The sequence below is a fragment of the Nicotiana sylvestris genome, chromosome 1, assembly GCF_000393655.2.
Source record: "Nicotiana sylvestris chromosome 1, ASM39365v2, whole genome shotgun sequence".
NCBI classification, from domain to species: domain Eukaryota; kingdom Viridiplantae; phylum Streptophyta; class Magnoliopsida; order Solanales; family Solanaceae; genus Nicotiana; species Nicotiana sylvestris.
Genome location: NC_091057.1, coordinates 18573996 through 18598191, shown reverse-complemented (window position 1 = coordinate 18598191; position 24196 = coordinate 18573996). Strand labels below are relative to the sequence as shown.

At 39.3% G+C, this 24196-nt stretch overlaps 2 protein-coding genes across 2 annotated transcripts; both read right to left on the bottom strand.

Moving 5' to 3' along the window:
* Positions 1 to 227: 227 nt before the first annotated feature.
* On the bottom strand, positions 228 to 7487 carry LOC138891140 (uncharacterized). Its single transcript, XM_070174127.1, has 8 exons — positions 6221 to 7487; positions 5079 to 5758; positions 4700 to 4986; positions 3879 to 4562; positions 3605 to 3698; positions 2460 to 2818; positions 1267 to 1645; positions 228 to 470 (listed from the first exon to the last, which is right to left on the bottom strand). Exons 1-8 carry the CDS (start codon positions 7485 to 7487, stop codon positions 228 to 230), a joined length of 3993 nt encoding a protein of 1330 aa, XP_070030228.1.
* A 13533-nt stretch (positions 7488 to 21020) lies between these two features.
* On the bottom strand, positions 21021 to 23407 carry LOC138891138 (uncharacterized). The gene is made up of 4 exons (XM_070174125.1): positions 22985 to 23407; positions 22729 to 22872; positions 22183 to 22376; positions 21021 to 21798 (listed from the first exon to the last, which is right to left on the bottom strand). The coding sequence occupies exons 1-4, from the start codon at positions 23405 to 23407 to the stop codon at positions 21021 to 21023; spliced, it is 1539 nt and encodes a 512-aa protein (XP_070030226.1).
* Positions 23408 to 24196: the final 789 nt, after the last annotated feature.

The following is a 24196-nucleotide window of genomic DNA, read 5'->3' as shown; positions in this document are numbered from 1 at the left end:
CTTTTTCTTTCTTTTTCATTCTTCTTATTTTTCATTCGTTCGTTCATCATCATTTTTTCGTTCTCTAATTCTATTACTGATTCCAAAAGAGGGGTATGAAAGAAAATAAATAAAGCTCAAAAAGGATAACAAAGGATGAAAGTGTTTGGGTAGCGGAACAAAATTCCCTCGTCATTTCAACTTTGAACATGCCAAGTACAAAATACAACTGAAGGTAAGCAAAGAAATCATACATAGTACCTCTTAACTGCATCAGAATTAATAGTCATATCTACGCATTTGCCTTCTATGTCTGTTAAATACAAAGCACCATGGGGCAACACTCTTGTCACTATGAACGGCCCCTGCCAGTTTGGGGCGAACTTGCCTTTAGCTTCAGCCTGATGAGGAAGGATGTGTTTCAATACCATCTGGCCCACTTCGAATTTCTGAGGACGCACCTTTTTGTTGTATGCCCTTGCCATTCTCTTCTGATACAATTGACCATACTGCAGCTAACCTTTTCTCATCAATCAAACTCAACTGCTCTAGCCGGGTTTTGACCCACTCATCATCATCAATTTCAGCTTCTGCAACGATCCGAAGGGATGGATTCTCAACTTCCGCAGGTATAACTGCCTCAGTTCCATATACCAACAGATAAGGAGTTGCACCTACTGAAGTGCGAATAGTAGTGCGATAACCCAGTAAGGCAAAAGGCAACCTTTCATGCCACTGCCTAGAACCTTGAACCATCTTATGAAGTATCTTCTTTATGTTCTTGTCAGCAGCCTCAACAGCTCCATTTGCCTTGGGGCGATACGGAGTGGAGTTCCGATGCATGATCTTGAATTGTTGGCATACCTCTTTCATCAAATGACTGTTGAGATTAGCAGTATTGTCTGTGATGATCACCTTGGGAATTCCGAACCGACAAATGATATTTGAATGAACAAAATCCACCACCGCCTTCTTGGTCACATACTTGAAAGTTACAGCTTCGACCCACTTGGTAAAGTAATCAATGGCCACCAGAATAAACCTATGCCCGTTTGACGTTGCCGGCTCAATTGGTCCAATGACATCCATGCCCCAAGCAACAAAGGGCCAAGGTGCAGACATTGTGTGTAACTCAGATGGGGGCGAATGAATCAAATCACCATGTACCTGGCATTGATGACACTTGCGAACAAAACTGATACAATCCCATTCTATGGTGAGCCAATAATAACCTGCTCGAAGTATCTTCTTTTCCAAGACATACCCATTCATATGCGGCCTGCAAACTCCAGAATGCACTTCGACCATGATAGTTGAAGCTTCTTTAGCATCTATGCACCTCAGCAGTCCTAAATCCGGAGTCCTCTTGTACAAGATTCCTCCACTCAAGAAAGATCCACTAGCCAGACGTCGAATGGTTCTCTTTTGGTCATTTGTAGCATGTACTGGATATACCCCCGACCTGATGTATTCCTTGACATCGTGGAACCAAGGTTCGCCATCTATTTCTTCTTCCACCATATTACAATAAGCATGTTGATCATGAACTTGTATATGCACGGGGTCGACATAAGCCTTGTCCGGATGATGTAACATTGACGCCAGAGTAGCCAAGGCATCACCAATCTCATTATGAATCCTAGGAATATGTCTAAATATAACCGACCTGAATCGTTGACAAAGATCATGCAGACACTGTCAGTACGGTATGAGCTTCAAATCTCAAGTCTCCCATTCTCCTTGAATCTGATGAACCAACAAATATAAATCTCCCAGAACTAGTATTTCCTGGACTCCCATGTCTACAGCTAACCTCAAACCTAGGATGCATGCTTCGTACTCGGCCATATTGTTGGTGCAATGAAATCGAAGTTAGGCTGTTACAGGGTAGTGTTGCCCTGTTTCAGATATAAGTACAACCCCTACTCCGACACTCTTCATGTTAGCAGCTCCATCAAAGAAGAGTTTCCAACCTGGCTTTTCATCTCGGTCAACCTCGTCAACACAAATGACCTCTTCATCAGGAAATTAAGTCTTCAGTGGCTCATATTCATTATCCACCAGATTCAACCAAGTGGTCGGCCAAGGCTTGGGCCTTCATCGCGGTCTGAGTCACATAGATGATGTCAAACTCAGTAAGTAAAATCTGCCACTTCGCCAGTCTTCCCGTGGGCATAGGCTTCTAAAAGATATACTTTAGAGGATCCATGCGGGAAATGAGGTAAGTAGTGTAGGACGACAGATAATGCTTCAACTTTTGTGCAACCCAAGTTAGGGCGCAACATGTTCTCTCAAGTAGAGTGTACTTAACCTCATAGGGAGTGAACTTCTTACTGAGATAATAGATCGTTTGCTCCTTCTTTCCCGTGATGTCATGTTGACCCAATACACAACCAAAAGAATTATCCAAGACTGTCAAATAGAGAATTAAAGGTCTTCCAGGCTCTGGTGGGACCAGCACAGGTGGATTCAATAGGTACCTCTTAATCTTATCAAATGCTTCTTGACATTCGTCAGTCCACTTGACCGCAACATTCTTCTTCAGCATCTTAAAGATGGGCCCACAGGTTGTCATGAGCTGAGCAATGAACCTGCTGATGTAATTTAACCTTCCCAGCAAACTTATCACCTCTGTTTTGTTCTTTGGCGGCGGTAACTCTTGAATGGCTTTGATATTTGATGGATCTAACTCAATGATGTGTCTACTAACCACGAATCCCAGCAGTTTCCTAGACGGGACACCAAATGCACATTTCGCTGGATTGAGCTTAAGGTTGTATCTGCGGAGCCTTTGGAAAAACTTTCTCAAGTCCTTGACATGGTCAGACTGCTTCTTTGACTTTATGATCACATCATCTACATAAATCTCGATCTCCCTATGTATCATGTTATGAAATATGGTGGTCATAGCCCTCATGTAAGTTGTCCCAGCATTCTTCAAACCAAATGGCATTACCCGATAACAATATGTTCCCCATGGCGTGATGAACACTGTCTTTTCTACATCTTCCTCATCCATTAAGATCTGGTGATATCCCGCATAACAGTCCACAAAAGACCCAATCTCATGCTTGGCACAATTATCGATCAGAATGTAAATGTTCGGCAATGGAAAATCATCCTTTGGGCTTGCTTTGTTAAGATCACGGTAATCAATACAGACCCTGGTCTTACCATCCTTCTTTGGTACTGGCACAACATTGGCTAACCAAGTGGGATATCGAGTGACCCGAATGACCTTTGCAGTAAGCTGTTTTGTGATTTCTTCTTTGATCTTCACACTCATATCAGTCTTGAACTTTCGCAACTTTTGCTTGACAAGAGGGAATGCTGGATCAGTTGGCAATTTATGAACTACCAGATCAGTGCTCAGGCCCGGCATATCGTCATATGACCATGCAAAGACATCTTTGTACTCAAACAATGTTTTTATTATTGCCTCCTTAACTTGCGGCTCTAAATGCACACTTATCTTGGTTTCCCTAACATCATCCTGGTCCCCTAAATTGATTGCTTCGGTCTCACTCAAATTAGGCTTTGGTTTTTCTTCAAATTGTTTTAGCTCTTTACTGATTTCCTCAAATGTTGCTTATTCATCATATTCTATTTCTTCATCATAGTCTACTTCTTGGATTGTTATTTCAGAATTAGATTGGCTTTTAAGACTCGGCTGAAAACTTTTCATGCATGTCATGTCACTGCAACCAACATAAAAAGAACTGTACAAAAGAAAAAAGAACAAAATAAAACACTATTTAGAATAATGGAAAACGGAAAATTGCATTTCATTGAAAATAAAAGGATAGAAGGGTTTGAACATCAAAACAAGCAAAAACTAAAAATCTGGATTACAACCCGAGAATAACCCAGATAACAGAAAGGAAAACAAAGCAAACTACCAAAACTCCTTCCTGGTAGGGAGAGAAGTAGCTTCCCAATTGCTAAGCTTTACGTTTGGGCCAATGAGCTGCACATCTGCTTTACTAGAGCCTTCACCAACTTCTACCATATTGACCTCTTCGAATAGACTTCGGAACCTCTTGATCAGCTCTTCATCAACATCGACCATAAGTTTTGGGATTGAGGAGGTTGGAGGTTTTTCAGCCCCTGGCTTGACAAAAGACTTAGAGATGTGTGGGACAGGCTTGGGGAGCGACCATACCTTTTGTTTCAGATTTTTAACCCTTTTCACGTCCTTCTCTATGGGCGTGAATCCCAAACCAAACATACCAGGATTCCCAATGGGGTGCACTGGATGCACAATACCCTGCAGAGATGAGCCCAAACCCTTGCCCGGCACAAAACTATTGTTCAACATTTCATTCGCAACCATGACGGATGCGGAGGATAGCTTAGGACCCGGAATGCATTTTCCCTCAGGAATTTTCTCAACAGACACTGTTTCGAAAGTCTGATAGACCCAAGGTCCCTTATCACCTTCAGCTTCAATGAACGGAACAATTGTATCATTACAAGCTGACAAGTCCTCGTCACAGTGCACAACTATTTCCTGCCTGTCCCATTCAAACTTCACCATTTGGTGTAGAGAAGACGGGACTGCCTTAGCAGCATGTATCCAAGGCCTGCCCAACAACAGATTGTAAGAGACTACCACATCTAACACTTGGAATTCCACGGTAAACTCAACGAGCCCTATCGACAATTCGAGCATTATATCTCCAATAGAATCTTTACCTCCCCATCAAAGCATCGAACACACACATTGTTCAAGTGGATTCTTTCGGTGCCAATCTTCAGTTTTTGCAGAGTAGACAGGGGACAAATATTCACATTAGAGCCATTATCAACCAAAACCCTTGAGACAATAGAATCTTCACACTTCACTATGAGATAGAGAGCTCGGTTGTGTTCTGTACCCTCCATAGGAAGTTCATCGTCCGAGAAAGTGATCCTATTTGCTTCGAAGATCTTGCCAACTATCTTTTCCAAGTGGTTCACTGTGATCTTATCAGGAACATGTGCCTCATTCAAAATCTTCATCAAGACCTGCAATGTTCATCTGAATGTATCAACAAAGACAAAAGAGAAATCTGAGCTGGTGTTTTCCTTAACTGCTCCACAATGGAATAGTCCTGCACTTTCATCTTTTTCAGGAACTCCTTAGCCTCTTCCTCGGTGATCGATTTCTTTACTGGCATTTGGCTATCCTTGAATGGCTTGGCTTTCCTTAATTCTTCTGGGGTGAAACATCTCCCAGAACGAGTCAATCCTCCAGTTTCATTAACTTCTTCCTCTATTTCTTTTCCTTTGTATGTCACTATCACTTGTTTATAATTCCACGGAACAGCCTTGACATCCACCACTTGAAGCTGGGTTACTGGTTTAATGATGATAGGGGTAGTAGGAGCTCCCTTCACAACTATGACAGGCTTACTTGAAATCCCTGGTACTACCACTTTTGAACTTTCCGACCTTGCCCCGATATCTCTCGACAGCCCTTTCACGACCAATACTGGTGGTTTCGAATTGAGTGAGCTCGGCTTTTCTGTCATCCCTTCAACTGTCAAGGGCGTTTCTTTGGTAGAGTCTGGAGCTTTAACTAAATTGCTTTCACTGGCCCGAATCATCATGATGGACTTAGAAGATTTTTTAGGCTTCCCGTCCTTGTGAACTATTTCAATCATGCGCGTCTCTGCATGGGCTGGCAAAGGGTTTTGGTTGATGTTTGGCGCATCTGGGCTTTGGACTACAATTTGGTTTGTATCAATGAGCTTCTGGATTGCCCGTTTCAAATTCCAACACTTCTCTATGTCATGCCCTAGAGCATCAGAACAATAGGCGCATCTTAGGGAATAATCGAGGTTCTTTGGAGGGGGGTTTGGTATCTTTGCCTCAATCGGCCTCAAGACGTCCAACTATCTTAACCTTTGAAACAGACTAGCGTAGGACTCTCCAATCGGGGTAAAAGTTTGTTTCCGCTGCTGCCTCTCTCTCATATACTCTAGCCTTGATCGAAAATTTGAACCAGTGGGGTTTTGATAGGGTTGTGGGGGTGGATAGGTATTTTGTGGAGCTGGGTAGATATTCTGCGGAGCCGGAGCAAGCCATTGCGGGTAAGGAGGGGGTTGATCATATGACTGTGCGTGGTGAAAAAGGTATTGGGATGGCCTGGCTGAGTATTGGGGGTTTTGCAGGGAAAAGTAATGTTAAAGTGGATTATATGGAGCTTGGGCGTAGGTTTGGGGTCGGGGTCGAGGATGGATGTATTGATGAGGTGAACTCCTCTGGCCATGCAATGATCCGGAGACAAACATAGCAACATCTTCCTTCTTCTTCTTTCCTGGCAAACTTCCGGTACCACTCTGGATTGCCTGGGTGGTTGCTTTTATAGCAGAATAGCTCATGATCTTACTCGATTTGAGCCCTTCTTCCACCATTTCTCCCATCTTCACCACATCATTGAAATACTTACCAATGGCTGAGATCAAGTGGATATAGTAAGTGGGCTCTAGGGCTTGAAGAAAGTATTTAACCATCTCGTCTTCTTCCATCGGAGGATTGACTCGTGCAGCTTGCTCCCTCCATCGGAACCCATATTCTCTAAAGCTTTCACTGGGTTTATTTTCCACCTTGGTCAAAGATAGGCGGTCTGGAACAATGTCTATATTGTACTGTAAGTGCCGGGCAAAGGCCTGAGCCATATCGTCCCAGGTGTACCACCTGCTAGCGTCCTGGCGGGTGTACCATTCTAAAGCTGCCCCACTCAGACTTTGGATGAAGTATGCCATTAGCAATTCGTCTTTTCCCCTGGCGCCTCTCATTTTACTACAATAATCTCTCAGATGAGCTACAGGATCCCCATGTCCGTCATACAAGTCAAACTTGGGCATCTTGAACTCGGCAGACAATTGGACATCAGGGAAAAGACACAAATTCTTATAGGCCACACTCACTTGGTTTCCCAACCCTTGCATATTTTTCAATGATTGCTCCAGACTCTGTACCTTCCTAAACATCTCTTCTTGATCTGCTTTCTTGGGTGGTTTGTCAGTTTCAACATGAGGCTCAAATTGGGGAGTGTAAGAGTAAGGATTTGGGACTTTGAAGGTGGGCTCCGATGCATAGTAGTGGGCATCTGTAGCGGGGAATGCGGGTTCACTAGAGGATCGGTGGAGGGTAGCTTGTGGAAGGGGTATAAAAATAGGAGCAGATGTCGGAGCAGGGTATGAGGTTGTTTTGGCTAGCGGAGCATGAACAGTTTGGGCTGAAGTGTCGGGGTAGTTGTGGTAAGGGGTAAAGCCAGGTGCGTGTTGTAGGGAAAGATTAATGGTATTGGGAATTTGGGATTGAGAGAGTGGTGGAATGGAAGCAGGGTTTTCTGTGTAGTTGGTAGGGAACGAGGGTGGAGGGTGTCCCTTAATCCAGGCTTGGTACATTTCTTCCATTAGATGCCTCAACCTCCGGACCTCCTCTTGCAGTTCCGATTCCAGCTCAACAATCTCCCTTGGTGGGTCTACAACTCTGGTGTCTGTTTCCCTGCTAGCCATGACTGTTTGACGCTTTGATCGGGTGTTGTATGGATGACTTGCCAGGATGCCAACAAACTAACCACCTTCCTGAAACTTAATAGAGATAACAGAGGACAACAACACAAAACCACCATGTTAGCGTTAGAGCATTTATCAAATAATAATATCACATTACATGCAATGCATCTAACAACGATTAACGGTTCTAAAATGGCTTTGAGGGTCGCAGGGTCATATGGCATCATCCCAATTTGCTCATTTCGATCCTTTCTTCTCTTTCTTTTCCAACACCTCTTATCACTCTTTTCTTTTTATTTCTCTTTTATTTTGAACCAAAAATGATTTGATCGAACCCGATGTAGGTTGCCTACGTATCATGTCCCTCATGAATCAGACCAAGCGTAGTTTTGAAGAAGTGGTGGAAAATAAACTGAAAACAAAATCTTTTTGGGATTTTTCATTTAAAATGTTTCAATATTAAAATACAAAGGGAAATACGATAATGAAAGGCATGACAGACTCAACTACACTACGACAGACTCTGACACTACCTAAAGGACTCAGTACTTCTAGACAAGACATGAAAATAAAATACAACATACGACAATCTCCAAACACCTAAATAGAATGACTCCTCAAGCTGCTCCTGAATGCGACGGTCTTGACCGGGATGGTCCTAAGCTGTTCGTCATGCTCAAACTCTGTAACATGCCTCGTAAAGAAACACCGACGCTGGGAATAAAGGCCCTGACATATGCCCCCGCATCCTGAAGGCCGACCCTGAACAAATACTGGCTATATTGCTCCACGTTTGCTGCCAATCCCGCTAACTGAGACTTTATCAACTCAAGATTATCCCAGGGATCTTGGTCCGATGCCTCCTCAAAATCATCTGTCCGAACTCCCGACCCCTAAGTTGTGCTGGCAATGGGGTGCTGACCCCTGGCGGGACGGACTGTAACCAAATCAAGTACTCCTGAGTACACTCGGGCCTGTCGACGTCCTCTACTAATGTATTTTTCTTCATCCTCTTTGCATTGTTCCAGTATTGCACATACTTGATTTCATCAACCGCCTTTTTGCTAAAATTTATGATGTGCCTCCGAAGATTCAAAGTTAGAGGCTCCTCTTGTCTTCTGCCCAATTGTCGCATTACGTTAACGGGAGTGTACGGTCTGACACACTTGAGTCCTATCAGCATCAGGAAAGGCTGCATGAGGCACCCTACCAAGATATCATCCAAAGGTAGCCAAAGGTAAGCCCACAAAACATTCTCATTTGTCCTCAAACCAAGGAACTCAATCCAAGCCGTGACGCCTACTGGGTACGTAAACTTAGGAGATTTCATCCTGCGTTCGATGCATACCACCCGATCCCTCAAGGCACGGTCGATGGGACAAAGTAAGGAAGCGGTGTGCAAATGCTCCATCATCCACAGCTATAGCAAAGGGTTACTTCCCTCAAAATAAATGACACCTCCCCTAACCTCACTCAGGGCTCGGTACAACTCTGCTAAGATCATCGTCACAACGGTAACGGTTTTGCGTTGCTTCTCATGAAATAGTGCCATTACCACTGACTGTAGACGGGTGCTAATGTGCCTCTCATCTAATGGAAAAACCAATAATCCCAACAAAGCAAGGCTAAAAGCTTCAAGGCGATGTCTTTGCCACTTTGCCTTGGTTGTGCAGAACTCATCCCAAAAGACGTCAAAACTATCCTGTGGTCCAAATTTAGCAAACAAATAATCCAAGGATATCCAGGACTGCTCGAGACATTTTAAACGCTTATTATCTTTCAGGCCCAGGTCGCTGAGGAATCTTGTCCTAGAGTGGTCTCGGGGAAGTATCATATCCTTGCCTATATAGCTTAAACGAGTGAGACTAGATATTTTCGCCAAGGTCGGAGTCATCTCACACTCTCCAAATTTGAAAATCAAATTTTACGGATCCCAATAAGTCAGCATCGCCTCCACTAAGTCTGGGCGGGGTATGATATTAAGAAGGGAAGTTAGGGTGCCCAATTTTTGCATTAACTCATGCTGCTCTAACGATGAAAATATTTTCCACCACTTGATCAACTTCCTAGGAATTTTTACTACCATCAACACTTTGGATCGAATCAGCGGGTCCATACATGAATAAAGCAAACATGGTTAGCGACTCGGGACACTACGTTACCCCGCCACATTTCCTAGTGGACAAATGCAGGACACAACTTGGCTATATTTGCAAAATGGCCTAAGTGACTGAAAGTGGCTATTTGCACAAACTGGAGAAAGTTGACCCCTATTGGATGAGAAATACTCCATTTAAAGCTTACATGACTCTAATATCCCGACAATCATGGTCTTAAAAATTACTTTGCAGAAATGGACCCTTTTTTGCAAAAATGGCCGATGTGGCCAAAAGTGGCTAGACATGCAAGATTTGGCTAAGACCTCGCGAAACCAAGAACCTAAGACTAACTAGGAAGACTGGACCATATATGGGCTGCCTACGTATCCCACCCCGAGAGACGAGAATCTGGTATGCATAGTTCGGGAAGATTGGACATGGGAAGAAGAACTTTTTTTTAAAAAAAAAAAAAAAAAGATTTCCGCGAAACCAGAGATTTTGGGTTCGATCCCCAGCAGAGTCGCCAGAGATGTCACACCCCTTTTTTAACCAAACCTCACTAACCCTCTTACAAATAATAAAAAGATTTCGCAAGGCTCAAAAGGGTTTTTCAATTTTGAAAGTGAAAAAAATTTGTGTTCAAAAAGAAAATAATTCAGAGTCTCCACCTGAAATTTGATTTCGGTGTGTCAGGTCACCATTTTTTTAAATGATTTTTCCTTTTTAAAAACACTTAGGACTCCAAAACTAAATCTGCATGAGAGATTCGAGTAAGGGGGTTCATTAGACTCGGGGAGAAGGTGTTAAGCACTCCCCAAGTCCCTTGAAAATCACGGTTGCGTACTCAATCTAGTTGGCTTTTAAGATATTTAAATTAAGGTAAAACACACAAAGGAAAATAAACATCCAAAGGGTTCGAGGTCGTCCCTTCCTAATAATAAGAAATAAAACAAAATAAAGCAAGTCTTCCTAGCTCATACTATGCCTCCATTGATGATACCGCGACTCCATTTACATTTACTTCGGGGCATTCCCCGGGTTAAAAATATTTACAAATTCCACGGGGCATTCCCCGGATGAATTTATCTAAGGGACAACCTCTCACCTCAAAACCAAAAGCAAATGAAAAATCCTAAAATTGTCTATCTAAGTGTGGTCGGCCTAAACATGCTTCTAACGGACATATAAAATAATAGACATGATAATCCTAAACTTTTGTTCAATTCTGGTACCAAGCCGTATCAGTTTTGCTTTTAACCAACCCAAGACTATCTATGTTTCTAATCAAATTTCTTTCACAAAATCCATGTTAATTCTCAATTGCACAATGACGTTCAAGACACTTACTAAACAGAAATATTTTTGCTAGTAACTAAATGATAGCAAATTCATTTTTAACTTTCAATTTAATTCCCCAATATCAACTCACAAATAAATCATATAGCCCGCACAGATTTTCAGATCGAACTAAGTCACTAGGCCATGTCACATTATTAACGATTTAGCAAATTAGTTTAGTGTTGTTCTCAGGTTAAATTACGGATCAAAAGGAAGCCCAGTAATCAAACCAAATGAAGCGAATTACAAACAGAGGACAAACAAATAGAATTCATGTCATCAAAAATCAATCACAAACACGCGCACAAAATCTAAAGCGAGAGCAAACCGAGAAATGAACCTCAAAAGAGTTATCAGATTTCCTTCGACACTTGAAAATCGTACAAGATCCTTAAGCCAAAATCGAGCGAATCGTAGCACGAACAGGATGAAAACAGCAACAAGAACTCGGACAGTAACCTTGACGTATGACTGAACGAGACCTCGGAGGACAACAACGACTTCAACAAACTCAACTCAACCTCATGTACGAACCTATACCACTTGTTTCTCGCGTATGCCTGTGTATGAGTGGTGAGGATTTGCTAGTCTGGTTGGAGTTTCCGGCATGTGTGACGGGGATGGAGATCGGGGTCGTTGGTTGGAGAGGAGTTGGTCGTTTTTAGGCGAGGGGTCGCTGCCGGCTAGGCTACTGGTGGTTTAGGGTCGTCTTTTGGTGTTGTTCGTTGGTGGTTGGTGAAGTCAGGGGACTGTTGGTGGCGTGCAGAAGGAGAAGGGCTGTTGCTGGCGGCGTTGGAGGTGAAGCAGCGGTGAGCTGCTGTGACTAGTGAGGGTGATTTGGTTGATTTTTGGTGAAGAAGAAGGTGAGCGATCTGAGGGTGGTCGTGAGTGAGCAGTGAAGGTCCCTTCTCCAAGACTAGGTGTTGAAACTTTTTTTAGGGTTTCTATAATTGGATATTTTATATGAAGGTGGGAAGGAGTGATGGCCATTGGATTAGAAGGAAATAGATGGCTATGATTAAATCTTGCATATAAATGGGCTAATGGGCTGGGAAGAATGGGCTAAGAATAATTGGGTTTAAGTTAAAAGAAATGGACTCACACCTTTGGGCCTACAAATTTTCTTGTTGGACAAAGACAAACTCAAAAATCCTACCAAAATATTAATTAAACTTAGTTAAGTAAATAAACAAAATTTTAAAATGAAACTACTTTTTTTGTATTTTCGAATGTTATAACAATAAAGTAAAAAGTAAAGAAAAATAGGTTAAAGTCAGAATAAAATTAAGATACCATGAATAAAAATATACTAATTGATCTTAAACTAAAGATAAAAATATAGAAAAGCGATAAATACGATAAACAAAACTATTTTATATTTATTTTATTTTTTTATGTCTTAGGACTAAAATTAAAAAAAAGATTAAAATTATATTAAAATAAAGTCAAGTAAATTTTTTTTTAAAATATTAAAATACTAAAACTAACTTTAAAATTTGCGCGGGTCAAAAATTACGTGCTTACAAAACCAAACCGATATAGTTGGTTTGGTTTCGTTTTGATAAAAATCAAACTAACCCGATCCATGTAAACCCCGAATATTTATTTTTAGTTAACAAATATAATAAAGCAAAGATAAAATCCTTAAATAATGTGTCTGTCATTGTTGCTAATATTTTTGCCAGTGCGATTGAACATGTATCTTATCAAAGAAAATAAGACTTCTTACGATCAAATCAATTATCCATTACAAATAAAATAATTGAGATTTGAGATGAAGGAGAGAAGTGAGTAGTGCTAGTCAAAATCAACACTTTTAAAGTAAAAAAATTTACTATTACTTGTTGTCTAGCCATTCTAAAAAACACTAAACAATAATCAATAGGTTAAGCACTGAGCTTATAGTATGGCATTATTTAATTGGACTATAGATTATCACAACAACAAAAGGATCAAAGATCCAAATCTTTCTTTCATGTCATTCATTTTTTTCTCTTTTTCATCAATAACAAAACTACACTACATTATGTGCTATTGCAGATATTTTGGGATGTTAATCTCAAAGTTAAAAAAAGAATAAAAAAAAATCTCAAAGTAACTTCGTTCTTATCTGAGTACTAAAAGACAATGTAGAATGCAATGCTAACAACCAATTACAGTTAAGAGTGTGGCCTAGTCAATGAAGTTAAGTAAAATTTTATGTTCAAAATTATACGCATGCAAAAATACAATTATTTTTGTTCATCTATCCAAGTTTCGGTGGACAGAATTATCTAGTGTATGTATATCTGTGTTGATAAAATATAGCTGGTGCCTCATGAAAGTAGCCAATGTACATGCACCTATGCTGGTGGAACATAATAACGAAGTGTGCATAAATTGACCTAAACACCATTGTTACAAAAAAAAAAATTAAATGCAAATAACCAATTCTTTGGTTATTCGGAGATGATGAGATGAATCCACAATTTTTAAGTCAGGAGTCTGAAGTACCAATACACTTATTATTATCATTACTTTTATGTAAGTGTGAATTTATTACAGAAATTTATCACATAAACTTTTTAATTTATATATTCAATTCGAGTAGAAAACAGAAGGTACAACTGCATGTACCTGTTATCGTAATATATCTGTCCATGTGGTTACGAGTTCACCACATTATGACTTCCGATGGTTGACATGCATAGGTAAAAAGAAAATAATATTCAAGCTAATATTTGTGTAGAATTTCCACAGTATATAAGTCTAAGTATTTGATTTCAATATGAATATACAATAAGCATATCTGTATCTGAACCAATTTAAAGATAGATAAATGAATAATTTCTATATCAACTAAATATGCACGGAAGTATTTTTGGGTGCAACGAACGTTTGAAAAATGAAAAATTCCTAGTAGGAAGTGGTTTTTTCTTTATTAGACTTTACATAGTGCGAATTCAAATTGATCGAAACTCCAAAGGAAATACCGAACACCAGGTGAGAAACAAAATACGAGGGGAACTTTGAATTTGTTTGGCTCTTGCTATCTATGAAAGGACACGAAGAAGGAACACTAGTTGGGAACAATTTATCTTTCTGCTGAACTTTAAATAGAAACTTTGGTGCACGCCTAGGGAGCAAGAATTTTGCCAAAACATATGGTCCCAGCACTGGTGGAGGCAGGATTTTTACGAAGGGGGTTCAAAAATTTTTTTTTGTAGCTAGTGGGAATTGAACCCATGACCGCACAGAATTTTATGATTTTTCGGAGGAATTTATAGCATCCATGTGCTAATGTGTAATGTTACCTTATGTAGATTTTGAACCCCCTTGACCACTAAACTACACTTTTGGATTGTGTTAAGGGTGTTCAAAACTTAATATATAGAGATAAAAAACAGATTTTGCCTTATATATATAATGTAATTTTTCGGCGAAGGGTGTTCGGGTGAACACCCTTGCGCCCCCCTAAATCCGCCCGTGGGTCCCAGTGTTGCTATTTAAGAAAAGAAAAGAAAAGACTTAATCCTTTTGTTTTACCCTTTTTTGTAACTTTCTCCTCACTTTTCCAAAAAAAGGAAAAGAAAAAAAGAAAGGAAATCACGTTACTTGGTGTTCAGATTATATGCAAAACTATAACTAATGTTTTCTTGTGAAGCCAATTCAGCGGCAAAAGGTCATAATTTATTGGTTGATATAAACACTCGATCGATACAAAAAAGTATTTATTAAGGAGGAGCAGATGAAATTTTTTCCTACTTGTAGCTGCCAAATTAATCCATTTATCTTCAAAATGCATCACGGCATGCGACTTATAATTAACGGTAACGGAAAGTAACAGAACGTATAGACGGACTTGTTAATTTCTGTAATGTTATAAGTGTATGGGTCAAAATTTGATCAAAATGGGTAATCATTAAATGAAATGGTAAAGGGTCGACCAAGCCATAGTTGAAAGTACAAGAGGGGGTGAATTATATATTTTTAAACTTAATCTCTTATTAGTAGACTAGTTTGTCAATTAGTCGACTAGATGCAATGACCTAACAGTTATAATAATAGAAAGTAAAATACAGAAAGTAAGTACAGGAATTAAAGACACCAGAATTTTATAGTGGTTCGGATTCAATGTGAATCCTAGTCCAGTCCCCTTGGGTTGCAAGGGAGTTCTTTTTAGTAAATGTGTTCTCCGAGTACAATGAAAATGACTTGATAACTCAGTTCCTATAATACTCATCTCTTTTTGATACAATGCCTCAACAGTGTTGCACTTTCCTTTTTTCTCTGACTTGTTACACAACAGATCTTAGAGAACTACAATGTTTGTTTGCAGTAGAACAAAGAGAGGGTTTTTTGGTTCGATCAAAGTATATTTGTCTAAGGCTTAAAGCCGGGTATAAATACTTTGGTGAAGATCGATTGTTGACGAGGCTTGACAAACCAAGAGATTTGATCCTTGGAAAGAGATTGATTCTTTCCAAGAATAAGATAGCTAGCCGTTGCTCTTCCTTGATATCCTTCCTTCAACAGTTGTTTATGATGAAGGTATATATATATATATATATATATATATATATATATTTCTTTTGTAATTGATTTCCTGCATAGATATATTATTTGCATCATTAAAACTAGATCTAACAATCTCTCCCTTTTTGATGATGACAAAATAATATATAGGTGTAAACACCAGTTGACTTTCCTGTGTTTTACTCCCCCTCAATGTATGCAGTTGACTGGTCCATGGTACTCTCCCTCAGTTCATGCAATATGCAGTTGACTAGTCCATGGTTAGAGTCGACTCCTGCCATAAAAGACGCTACCTCTGCCAACAGGCAACTGTACCTGTACAGATACAACATATACTCTTCTCCCCCTTTTTGGCATCACCAAAGAGGGAACAAACTAAGAACTAAACAGAATATATAGCATTAAACAGTAGAGTTATAGTCCCAAAAAAATAGAAATTATCCAATGGCTGAGAAAACAACCCAAAAACAGCACAACAAAAAAATATTGTCTTAAACAACCACATTAATGACGCAGAAAATAAGTGAGGGTATTGCAGATGGCCTCCTTCAATTGTTCAAAGCTAGCATTGGCTGAGATGCTCACTCCATCCAACTTGTTATGAATTTCCCTGAAGGCTTTGACAATATTCTCCCTAACTCTGAGGATAATAACTCTAATTTTGGACACATCAGACCCTGTTTCCTTGGAAATGGCATGAATGACATCAATAGTAGACTGAGTGGTTGTGAGAAGATTTTTGATTTCAGAAAGTTGAGAGTCAATGGCACGAAGCTTGTCGCCAAGATCAGGATTACCAGGACTGGGATGAGGAACAGAGGGTGTAGGTTTGGGCTCTATAGGAGCATGCTTTGCTTCACTTTCGTGCTTCTTAACCCAATAGCCCTTTACACTCACATATCTCATACTAGCAAATGCTCTAGAATTGTAAGACTTTGAAACAGTGATAAAGGGATAGTTGGACAGGTAAATTTGATGAGCTTCCAGAATGTGAGTGATTGTCATGCCATAGGGTAGACTGGTGGGATCTTCAGCACTCTCGATCATGAAATTAATAACCCAGGAGGACAACTTGATTTTGAGTTTGGTCACAAGGCAGTATACGAAGAAGGTGTCTCTTTGAGAGAAGGTTGAAAAGGAACCAGTACACGGAAGCAAAGTAGTTGCTATAATGTGGGCCAGAACCCGAGTTTCGAAACTAACATCACGGGGACCTAACTGGTTGGGAAGGGAGTCAGAGAGACACTCAGCGATACACTGTTTGGCTTGGTCAAAAGAAATTTCAAAGTCATCGGGCCAAGTGTTTTTAAAAAGCATAGGAAAACTAGAACAACGACATTGAAAAAGCAAATCAAACAGGGCACAATCAAGAACAATGCGCTTACCTAACATTAATGATTCCAACCTATCAGGCTTACTAGAACGGAGATTGGCATAGAACATTTTTACCAGGGGCTCATATACCTTAGGCGGAGGAATAGAGAGGAACTTAACCCACCCTTGATAAACAAAGAGGTTTTCGACCTTGCAATTTAGGGCTTCCATGTCGTCAAGGTCGACAACCCTTCCATGAGCAACGAGCTTGTCCGTCAGAGCAATGAAAAGATCCCTATTTGGAGAATCCCAGAAGTTTAGGTCAGATTTGAGAGAGGCAGAAAAATCAACCTTGGATTTCTTTGAGGTAGAGGAAACAGGGGGTTCTTCCATGGGTCATTTTCCTAGGGCTTTTTCTCCTAATAGTTGAAAGAGAAATCTCCCAGAGAAGAGGCGAAACCCTCAGAGTGGTCGGACCCTAAGTCTACTTGTTCTGGGGGCATAGATGGGGGGTTTTGCTTTGGAGCGGGTGATTTTTCTGGTAGAAGCAGAGGGATTTCTGGGATGTTTAGCCATTGAAGGAAAGTGGTTTGATCGGAGCTTTGAAGAGGGGATAACGATGAAAGTGACTGAAAAGGGTTCTCCGCCTTAAGAAGAAAACTTCTGACGGTTGAGTACAAAAAAGGAAAAGATGTCAGTTGAAAGGACGCGATGATTAGCTTTCCAACTTTGAACGACGAACTGATGTGAAAGAAGAGAAAAGAGAGGAAAAATGGAGAAGTAATTAATGCATGAGTAAAGGACAATCATTACACCTGTAAAAGAATCAACAATACACATAGGTCCTAAAGGTTATTAGCTAAGCAAGTAATGCCAAGTAACTTTATTAAATCACAAAATCTCTCCTCTAATAAAGGCTTAGTAAAAATATTAGCTAACTGATCAGTAGTTCCAACAAAAGATATTTCTATGTCTCCCTTAAGAACATGATCTCTAATAAAATAATGCTTGATATCTATATGCTTTGCTCTCGAATGATGCAAAAGATTTTTGGAAATACAAATAGCACTTGAATTATCATAAAAAATTTGTATAGGTTTAAACGAAAGTTCATAGTCACCCAGTTGATGAGACATCCATAGTAGTTGTGTGCAGCATTGTCCAATGTCAATGTATTCATCTTCAGTAGTAGATAATGCAACTGATGCTTGTTTTTACTGTTCCAGGATATCAATGCCTTTCCAAGTAATTGACATGTACCGCTTATGCTTTTTCTATCGTCCTTATCACCTGCAAGGTCAGCATCTGAAAAAACCTTCTAATTTAAAATAGTTAGAGCGAGGATACCATAGTCCATGACATACAGTCCCAATGAGATATCGAATGATTCTTTTTATTGCGGTCAGATGTGATTCCTTAGAAGCTGACTGAAACCTGGAATATTTACATACACTGAACATAATATACGGTCGACTTGCTTTCAGATACAGCAGTGATCCAATCATTCCACGATATTTAGTTTCATTAACAGGGATTCCCTGTTCATCTTTGTCTAGATTTGTGGAATGGCTCATTGGTGTGCCAATGGATTTTGTATTGCTCATGCCAAATTTTTGAATCAGTTCCTTTGTGTATTTGGTCTGACATATAAAGGTTCCTTCTTCAGATTGTTGAATTTGTAGTCCAAGGAAGAATGTTAGCTCTCCCATCATGCTCAATTCGAATTCGCTTTGCATAAGATTTGAAATTTCCTTGCACATAAGAGGGTTAGCACTACCAAATATAATATCATCAACATAAATCTGAATAATGAGGTTACTTTCTGATGATATTAATAAACAAGGTAGTGTCTATTTTACCTCTTGTAAAGCCATGATCAACAAGAAAGGAACTAAGTCTATCATACCAAGCACGTGGAGCTTGCTTTAGCCCATACAACGCCTTAGTGAGCTTGTATACATGGTATGGGAACTTTGAATCTACAAACCCAGGTGGTTGTTTCATATATACTTCTTCCTCAATAAATCCGTTCAAAAAGGCACTTTTGACATCCATTTGAAACAGCCTAAATCTTTTAAATGATGCGTATACCACAAGAATTCATATGGATTTCAAACGAGCTACTAGAGCGAAGGTTTCATCATAGTCGACTCCTTCCTATTGTGAGTACCCCTGAGCAACTAGTCTGGCTTTATTTCTTACGACCTTTCCATCCTCGTTCAATTTATTTCTGAAAACCCACTTTGTTCCGATTACAGAAACATTTTCAGGTTTGGGTATTAGATTCCACACTTGATTCTTACTGAACTTATCTAACTCTTCCTGCATAGCTTGAACCCAACTTGAATCTTTTAGCGCTTCCTCTATCTTCTTTGGCTCAACCTGAGAGATTAATGCAACATTTGCTTTCTTTTTTAGAGCTCCCCTGATTTTCATTCCTTCATTTGGATCCCCTATAATGAAGTTTAAAGGATATTCAGGCTCGCTTCTCCATTCATTTGGATGCACTACGTTAGAAGTTGACTCGATTGGTTGATCTGGTACAGTGCTGCTGATTTCACCAGTTGACTCTATCATAAAGGTGTTTAACGGGCCGGGTTGACCCGTAACCGGACCGGCCCAGACCGGTTAAAACCGGAATCGGACCGGCCCGGTACATAGGGGGACGGGTGGGGCTGGGTAGGAGGGGTAGATGGGGTTGGTCTGTTTAAATTTTGGTAACGGTTAACCGGACTGGTCAAACCCGGTCCACGTGAACAGTACCGTGTACCGGTTAAACCGGCCCGGCCCGGTACAATTTTTTTTTTGTTTTTTTTTTAATTTTTTGAATTATGTGGGGCCCACTAACCGTTGGCAATGGTAAGACCTGGCAGGGATTCGTTGCCCAACGGGTTAATTGCATTAATAGCCTCTTTTTTCTTTAAAATTTAACCTTTTTTCAATTTACAAAATTAACCTTCTCTAAAACTATAAATACACCCTCTCTTCTTCATTTCTTCACTCAAATCTCATTTCTCAATCTTAATTTCTCTCATTCTCCAATTTTCAAGATTTAAAGTCTCAATCTCAAATTCTCAATTCTCAATTCTCAAATCTCAATTCAATTTAAATCATGCCTCGTACTTTTAGAGTGCGCTCATATGTTTGGCAACACTTTGAGGTGGTAGAAGAAAATGAAGAAGGTCAGAAAGTAAAGTGCAAGAACTATTGTCAAGTCTTAAATTTTCGTTCAGTTTGGCACAGGCAGTTTAAGGAGGCATATCAAGTATTGTCTTGAGCGTCCTCCGAAAATTCGTATTTAAGATTTTAAGACAATTTGTGTTATTTTAAAATTATTAAACTTATTTATGCTTAATGTTTTAGTTTTTTAGATTAATTTGAAGTATTGTTAATTTATTATGCATGAAAATTTAGTTTTACTATTTTTTGTTAATTTACTTTTTAAATGCAAACTTTAATTTTGAATTTTAAAATAAATGTAGCACTTGCAATTTATATTAATAATTTTGTATTAATATAACTTGTAATCTTTAAATTAATACAAAGTATTAATATAACTTACAATAGTTATACAAAATACAAAAAAAAAATAAAAAATACACTAAATCCGGCCGGGCCCCTCAACCCGTAACCCGTACGGTTCAATTTTTACCCGGATGAACCCGAACCCGTTAACCCCAACCCGTAACCGGCCCGGACCGTAACCCGTACGGGTCCAAAAAATAGCAACCCGGCCCGGCCCAGCCCAGCCCACCCGTTTAACACCCTTACTCTATCATAGCAGATATATCAGTCGACCCTTGAGATTTGCTTGTCTCCTGAATTTCTTGAGCTTGATCCTTATCACCTACAGTAATTCCTTTCTCGACCAAGGGATTAGTTTCATCGAATATAACATTTACTGATTCTTCCACACATAATGTGTGTTTATTATAGACTCTAAAAGATCTACTATTTAATGAGTAGCCCAGAAAAATACCTTCATCACTTCTTGGATCGAATTTTCCAAGATTATCCTTATTGTTATTGTGAATAAAACACTTACTTCTGAAGGTATGGAAGTAACTGATATTAGGACGTTTACCTTTCCATAATTCATATGGAGTCTTCTTCAGAATAGGTCTTATGAGGCATCGATTGAGAATGTGACATGTTGTACTTACACCTTCTGCCCAGAAGTGATTTGGCAGTGAATGATCTAGTAACATGGTTCTTGGCATATCTTGGAGGGTTCTGTTCTTTCTTTCTACAACCCATTCTGTTGTGGTTAGCGTGGTGCAGAGAAATTATGTGTGTATCCCTGATCATTATAGAAATCTTCAAATGCTCTACTTTCAAATTCTCCTCCATGGTCACTCTGAATTGTTGAGATCAGATATCCCTTTTCTCTTTCAACCTTTTTGCAGAAAACTTCAAAGTATCTTAATGCTTCATCCTTATGAGATAAGAAAATTACCCAAGTGAAACGTGAATAATCATCAACAATAACAAAAGCATACCTCTTTCCTCCTATGTTAGCAGTTCTAGTAGGCCCAAATAAATTCATATGAAGTAATTGCAAAGGTTTGGAAGTAGATACTATATCTTTGTTTTTGAAAGAGTTTCTAGTCTGCTTACCCATATGACATGCATCACAGATATGAGTTCTAGAAAAATTCAGTTTGGGTAGGCCAACAACTAACTCATGTTTGGACAATTTTTCTATCAAATGCATGCTAGCTTGACCAAGTTTTCTATGCCACAACCATGGATCATCAGACATAGAAGTTAAGAAAATATAACCATCTATCTTTTCAAAACCATCAAGGATATAAACATTTTCATACCTTTTTCCAGGAAGGACTATTTTACCTGATTCGTCTCCAATAGCACAACTTGTTTTCTTAAAATTTACCTCATATCCTGAGTCACATAGTTGACTTATGCTCAAGAGGTTGTAGTTGAGGCCATCGACGAGATAAACTTCAGTGATGTCACATTTGTTATTGGAGGGAATTGTTCCAGTACCAATTATTTTACCTTTTGAGTCATCCCCAAACTTAACACTTCATCAATTATTGTAACTTCTTTGAATAGATTTTTATCGCCTGTTATATGACTGGAACACGCACTATCTAGATACCATTTTCCTTTGCGGCTTATTCTGTGGTGTTCCTGCAAAACAAAGTGATTACTTTCTTTTAGGTACCCAAGCTTGCCTGGGTCCTGGAGGGTTAGTGTTACCAGATTCAGAATTGTTTTCTAGTTTCCAAACCCATCCTGAAATGTTTGCTTTACGGAAATGACAAAAGGAATATTTATGCCCACTTTTGTTACAGTAATGATACGTAACTTATGACCCACCTTTAGGTCTTTCATTAGTGTTAGCAGTAGTCGACTTAGTTCTGGCTGGTCCTTTTCCAGTTGACTTGTAAGTCATCTGGTTTTACCTAACTGAACTGTAACTGGTGGATTTGTGCATGCCATTGAGTTGCATTTGCAATTCCTCAAACTCTTCTTGAAGTATTTCTTTTTCGATTTCACATACTTCATGTTTGAGTTTCCAGTCTTTAACTTCTTTAGTAAGTCTCTTAAGCTCATTCATTAGTTTTTGAGACTCTTTCAAAGTTAAATCAAGAATATCCTGTAATTCATTGCATATTTCACAGTTATAAGATCTTACCTCACTTGTTTTACCTCGTGCCATGAAACAATTTTCATTTTCTTCATATGAAGTGTCCTCATCCGTCCGGCATCCAGAGGATTTGTTCATTTCATTTTCCAGAATCGTCATGAAGCAGAGATTTGCTATCTCTTCATGGTATGAACTGTCCTCATCACTCTAGCTTCCGAAGGATTGTTCTTGTTAAAGCCTCTAGAGATCTTCCTTTTTAGTTCTGGGCACTCAGCTGCCCAAATCTTCCACACTCATAGCACTTTCCATCATTCTTGCCATGTTCGTTGTATTGCTTGGATAGTCTTGGTGGAATTCTTACTTTTTTTGTATTCTGGAATCTTCTCATTAGTCCATTCATGTTTCTTGATAGCATATCAATCTCTTCTTGTAGAGCTTCAAGATCATCATCAATTTCGTTTTCAGCTATTTCAGTTGATCTTCTTGAGATGCGTCTTTTCAAAAGCTATGAGTTCTCCTCGTAGTTCATCATAAGATAATTTGTTTAGATCCTGAGATTCCAGCGTGACTACTTTGGTCTACCAAGTGGTTGGCAAACTTCTGAGAATTTTTCTAACTTGATCACCACTGGTATAAGGCTTGCCAAATGCCTTTAGATCGCTAATTATTTTGCTAAATCTGGCAAACATCTCTTCAATATATTCTCTTTTTTTCATTGAGAAGAGTTCGTAATCATGAACCAACATGTTAATATGTATTTCCTTTATTTTGCTGGTTCCTTCATATGTAACCTCAAGTTTGTCCCACATTTCTTTGGCTATGTCACAGCTTGAGATTTTCTCATATCCTTCACCACTTATAGCATTATGAAGCAGATTTCTCGCTTTATTGTTAACTTGTACCACTTCCATTTGCTCTTTTGTATATAAATCTATATCTTCAGGATCAGCAAGTGGTGGAGTAGCAGCTGGTAAGGGGTAGTTCCCCCTTTTAATGACACTCCAAACTTTGACGTCATAGGCCTTGGCAAAGATCTCCATCCACACTTTTCAATGGAGTAGCAGCTGGTAAGGGATAGTTCCCCTTTTTGATAACTCTCCAAACTTTGACGTCATAAGCCTTGGCAAATATTTCCATCCGCACTTTCCAATGAGAGAAATATTGTCCATTAAAGTATGGTGGTCTAACTTGTGAAGTTCCTTCCTGAAAGAGAGCTCCTATGATAACTTGATTTGTCATGATCTTTTCTCACAAGCTGTTAAGCAAAAGTATAATGTGAGCCTTGCTCTGATACCAATTGAAAGTACAAGAGGGGTGAATTGTATATTTTTAAACTTAATCTCTTATTAGTTGACTAGTTTGTCAATTAGTCAACTAGATGCAATGACCTAACAGTTATAATAACAGAAAGTAGGTGCGGGAATTAAAGACACCGGAATTTTATACTAGTTCGGATTCAATATGAATCATAGTCCAGTCCCCTTGGGTGGAAAGGGAGTTCTCTTTAGTAAATGTGTTTCTCCGAGTACAATGGAAATGACTTGATAACTCAGTTCCTATAACACTCGTCTCTTTTTGATACAATGTCTCACCAGTGTTGTACTCTCCTTTTTTTCTCTGATTTGTTACACAGCAGATCTTAGAGAACTACAATGTTTGTTTGTAGTAGAACAAAGAGAGGGTTTTTTGGTTTGATCAAAGTATATTTGTCTAAGGCTTAAAACTGGGTATTACTTTGGTAAAGATCGATTGTTGACGAGTCTTGACAACCTAAGAGATTTGATCCTTGGAAAGAGATTGATTCTTTCCAAGAATAAGATGGCTAGTCG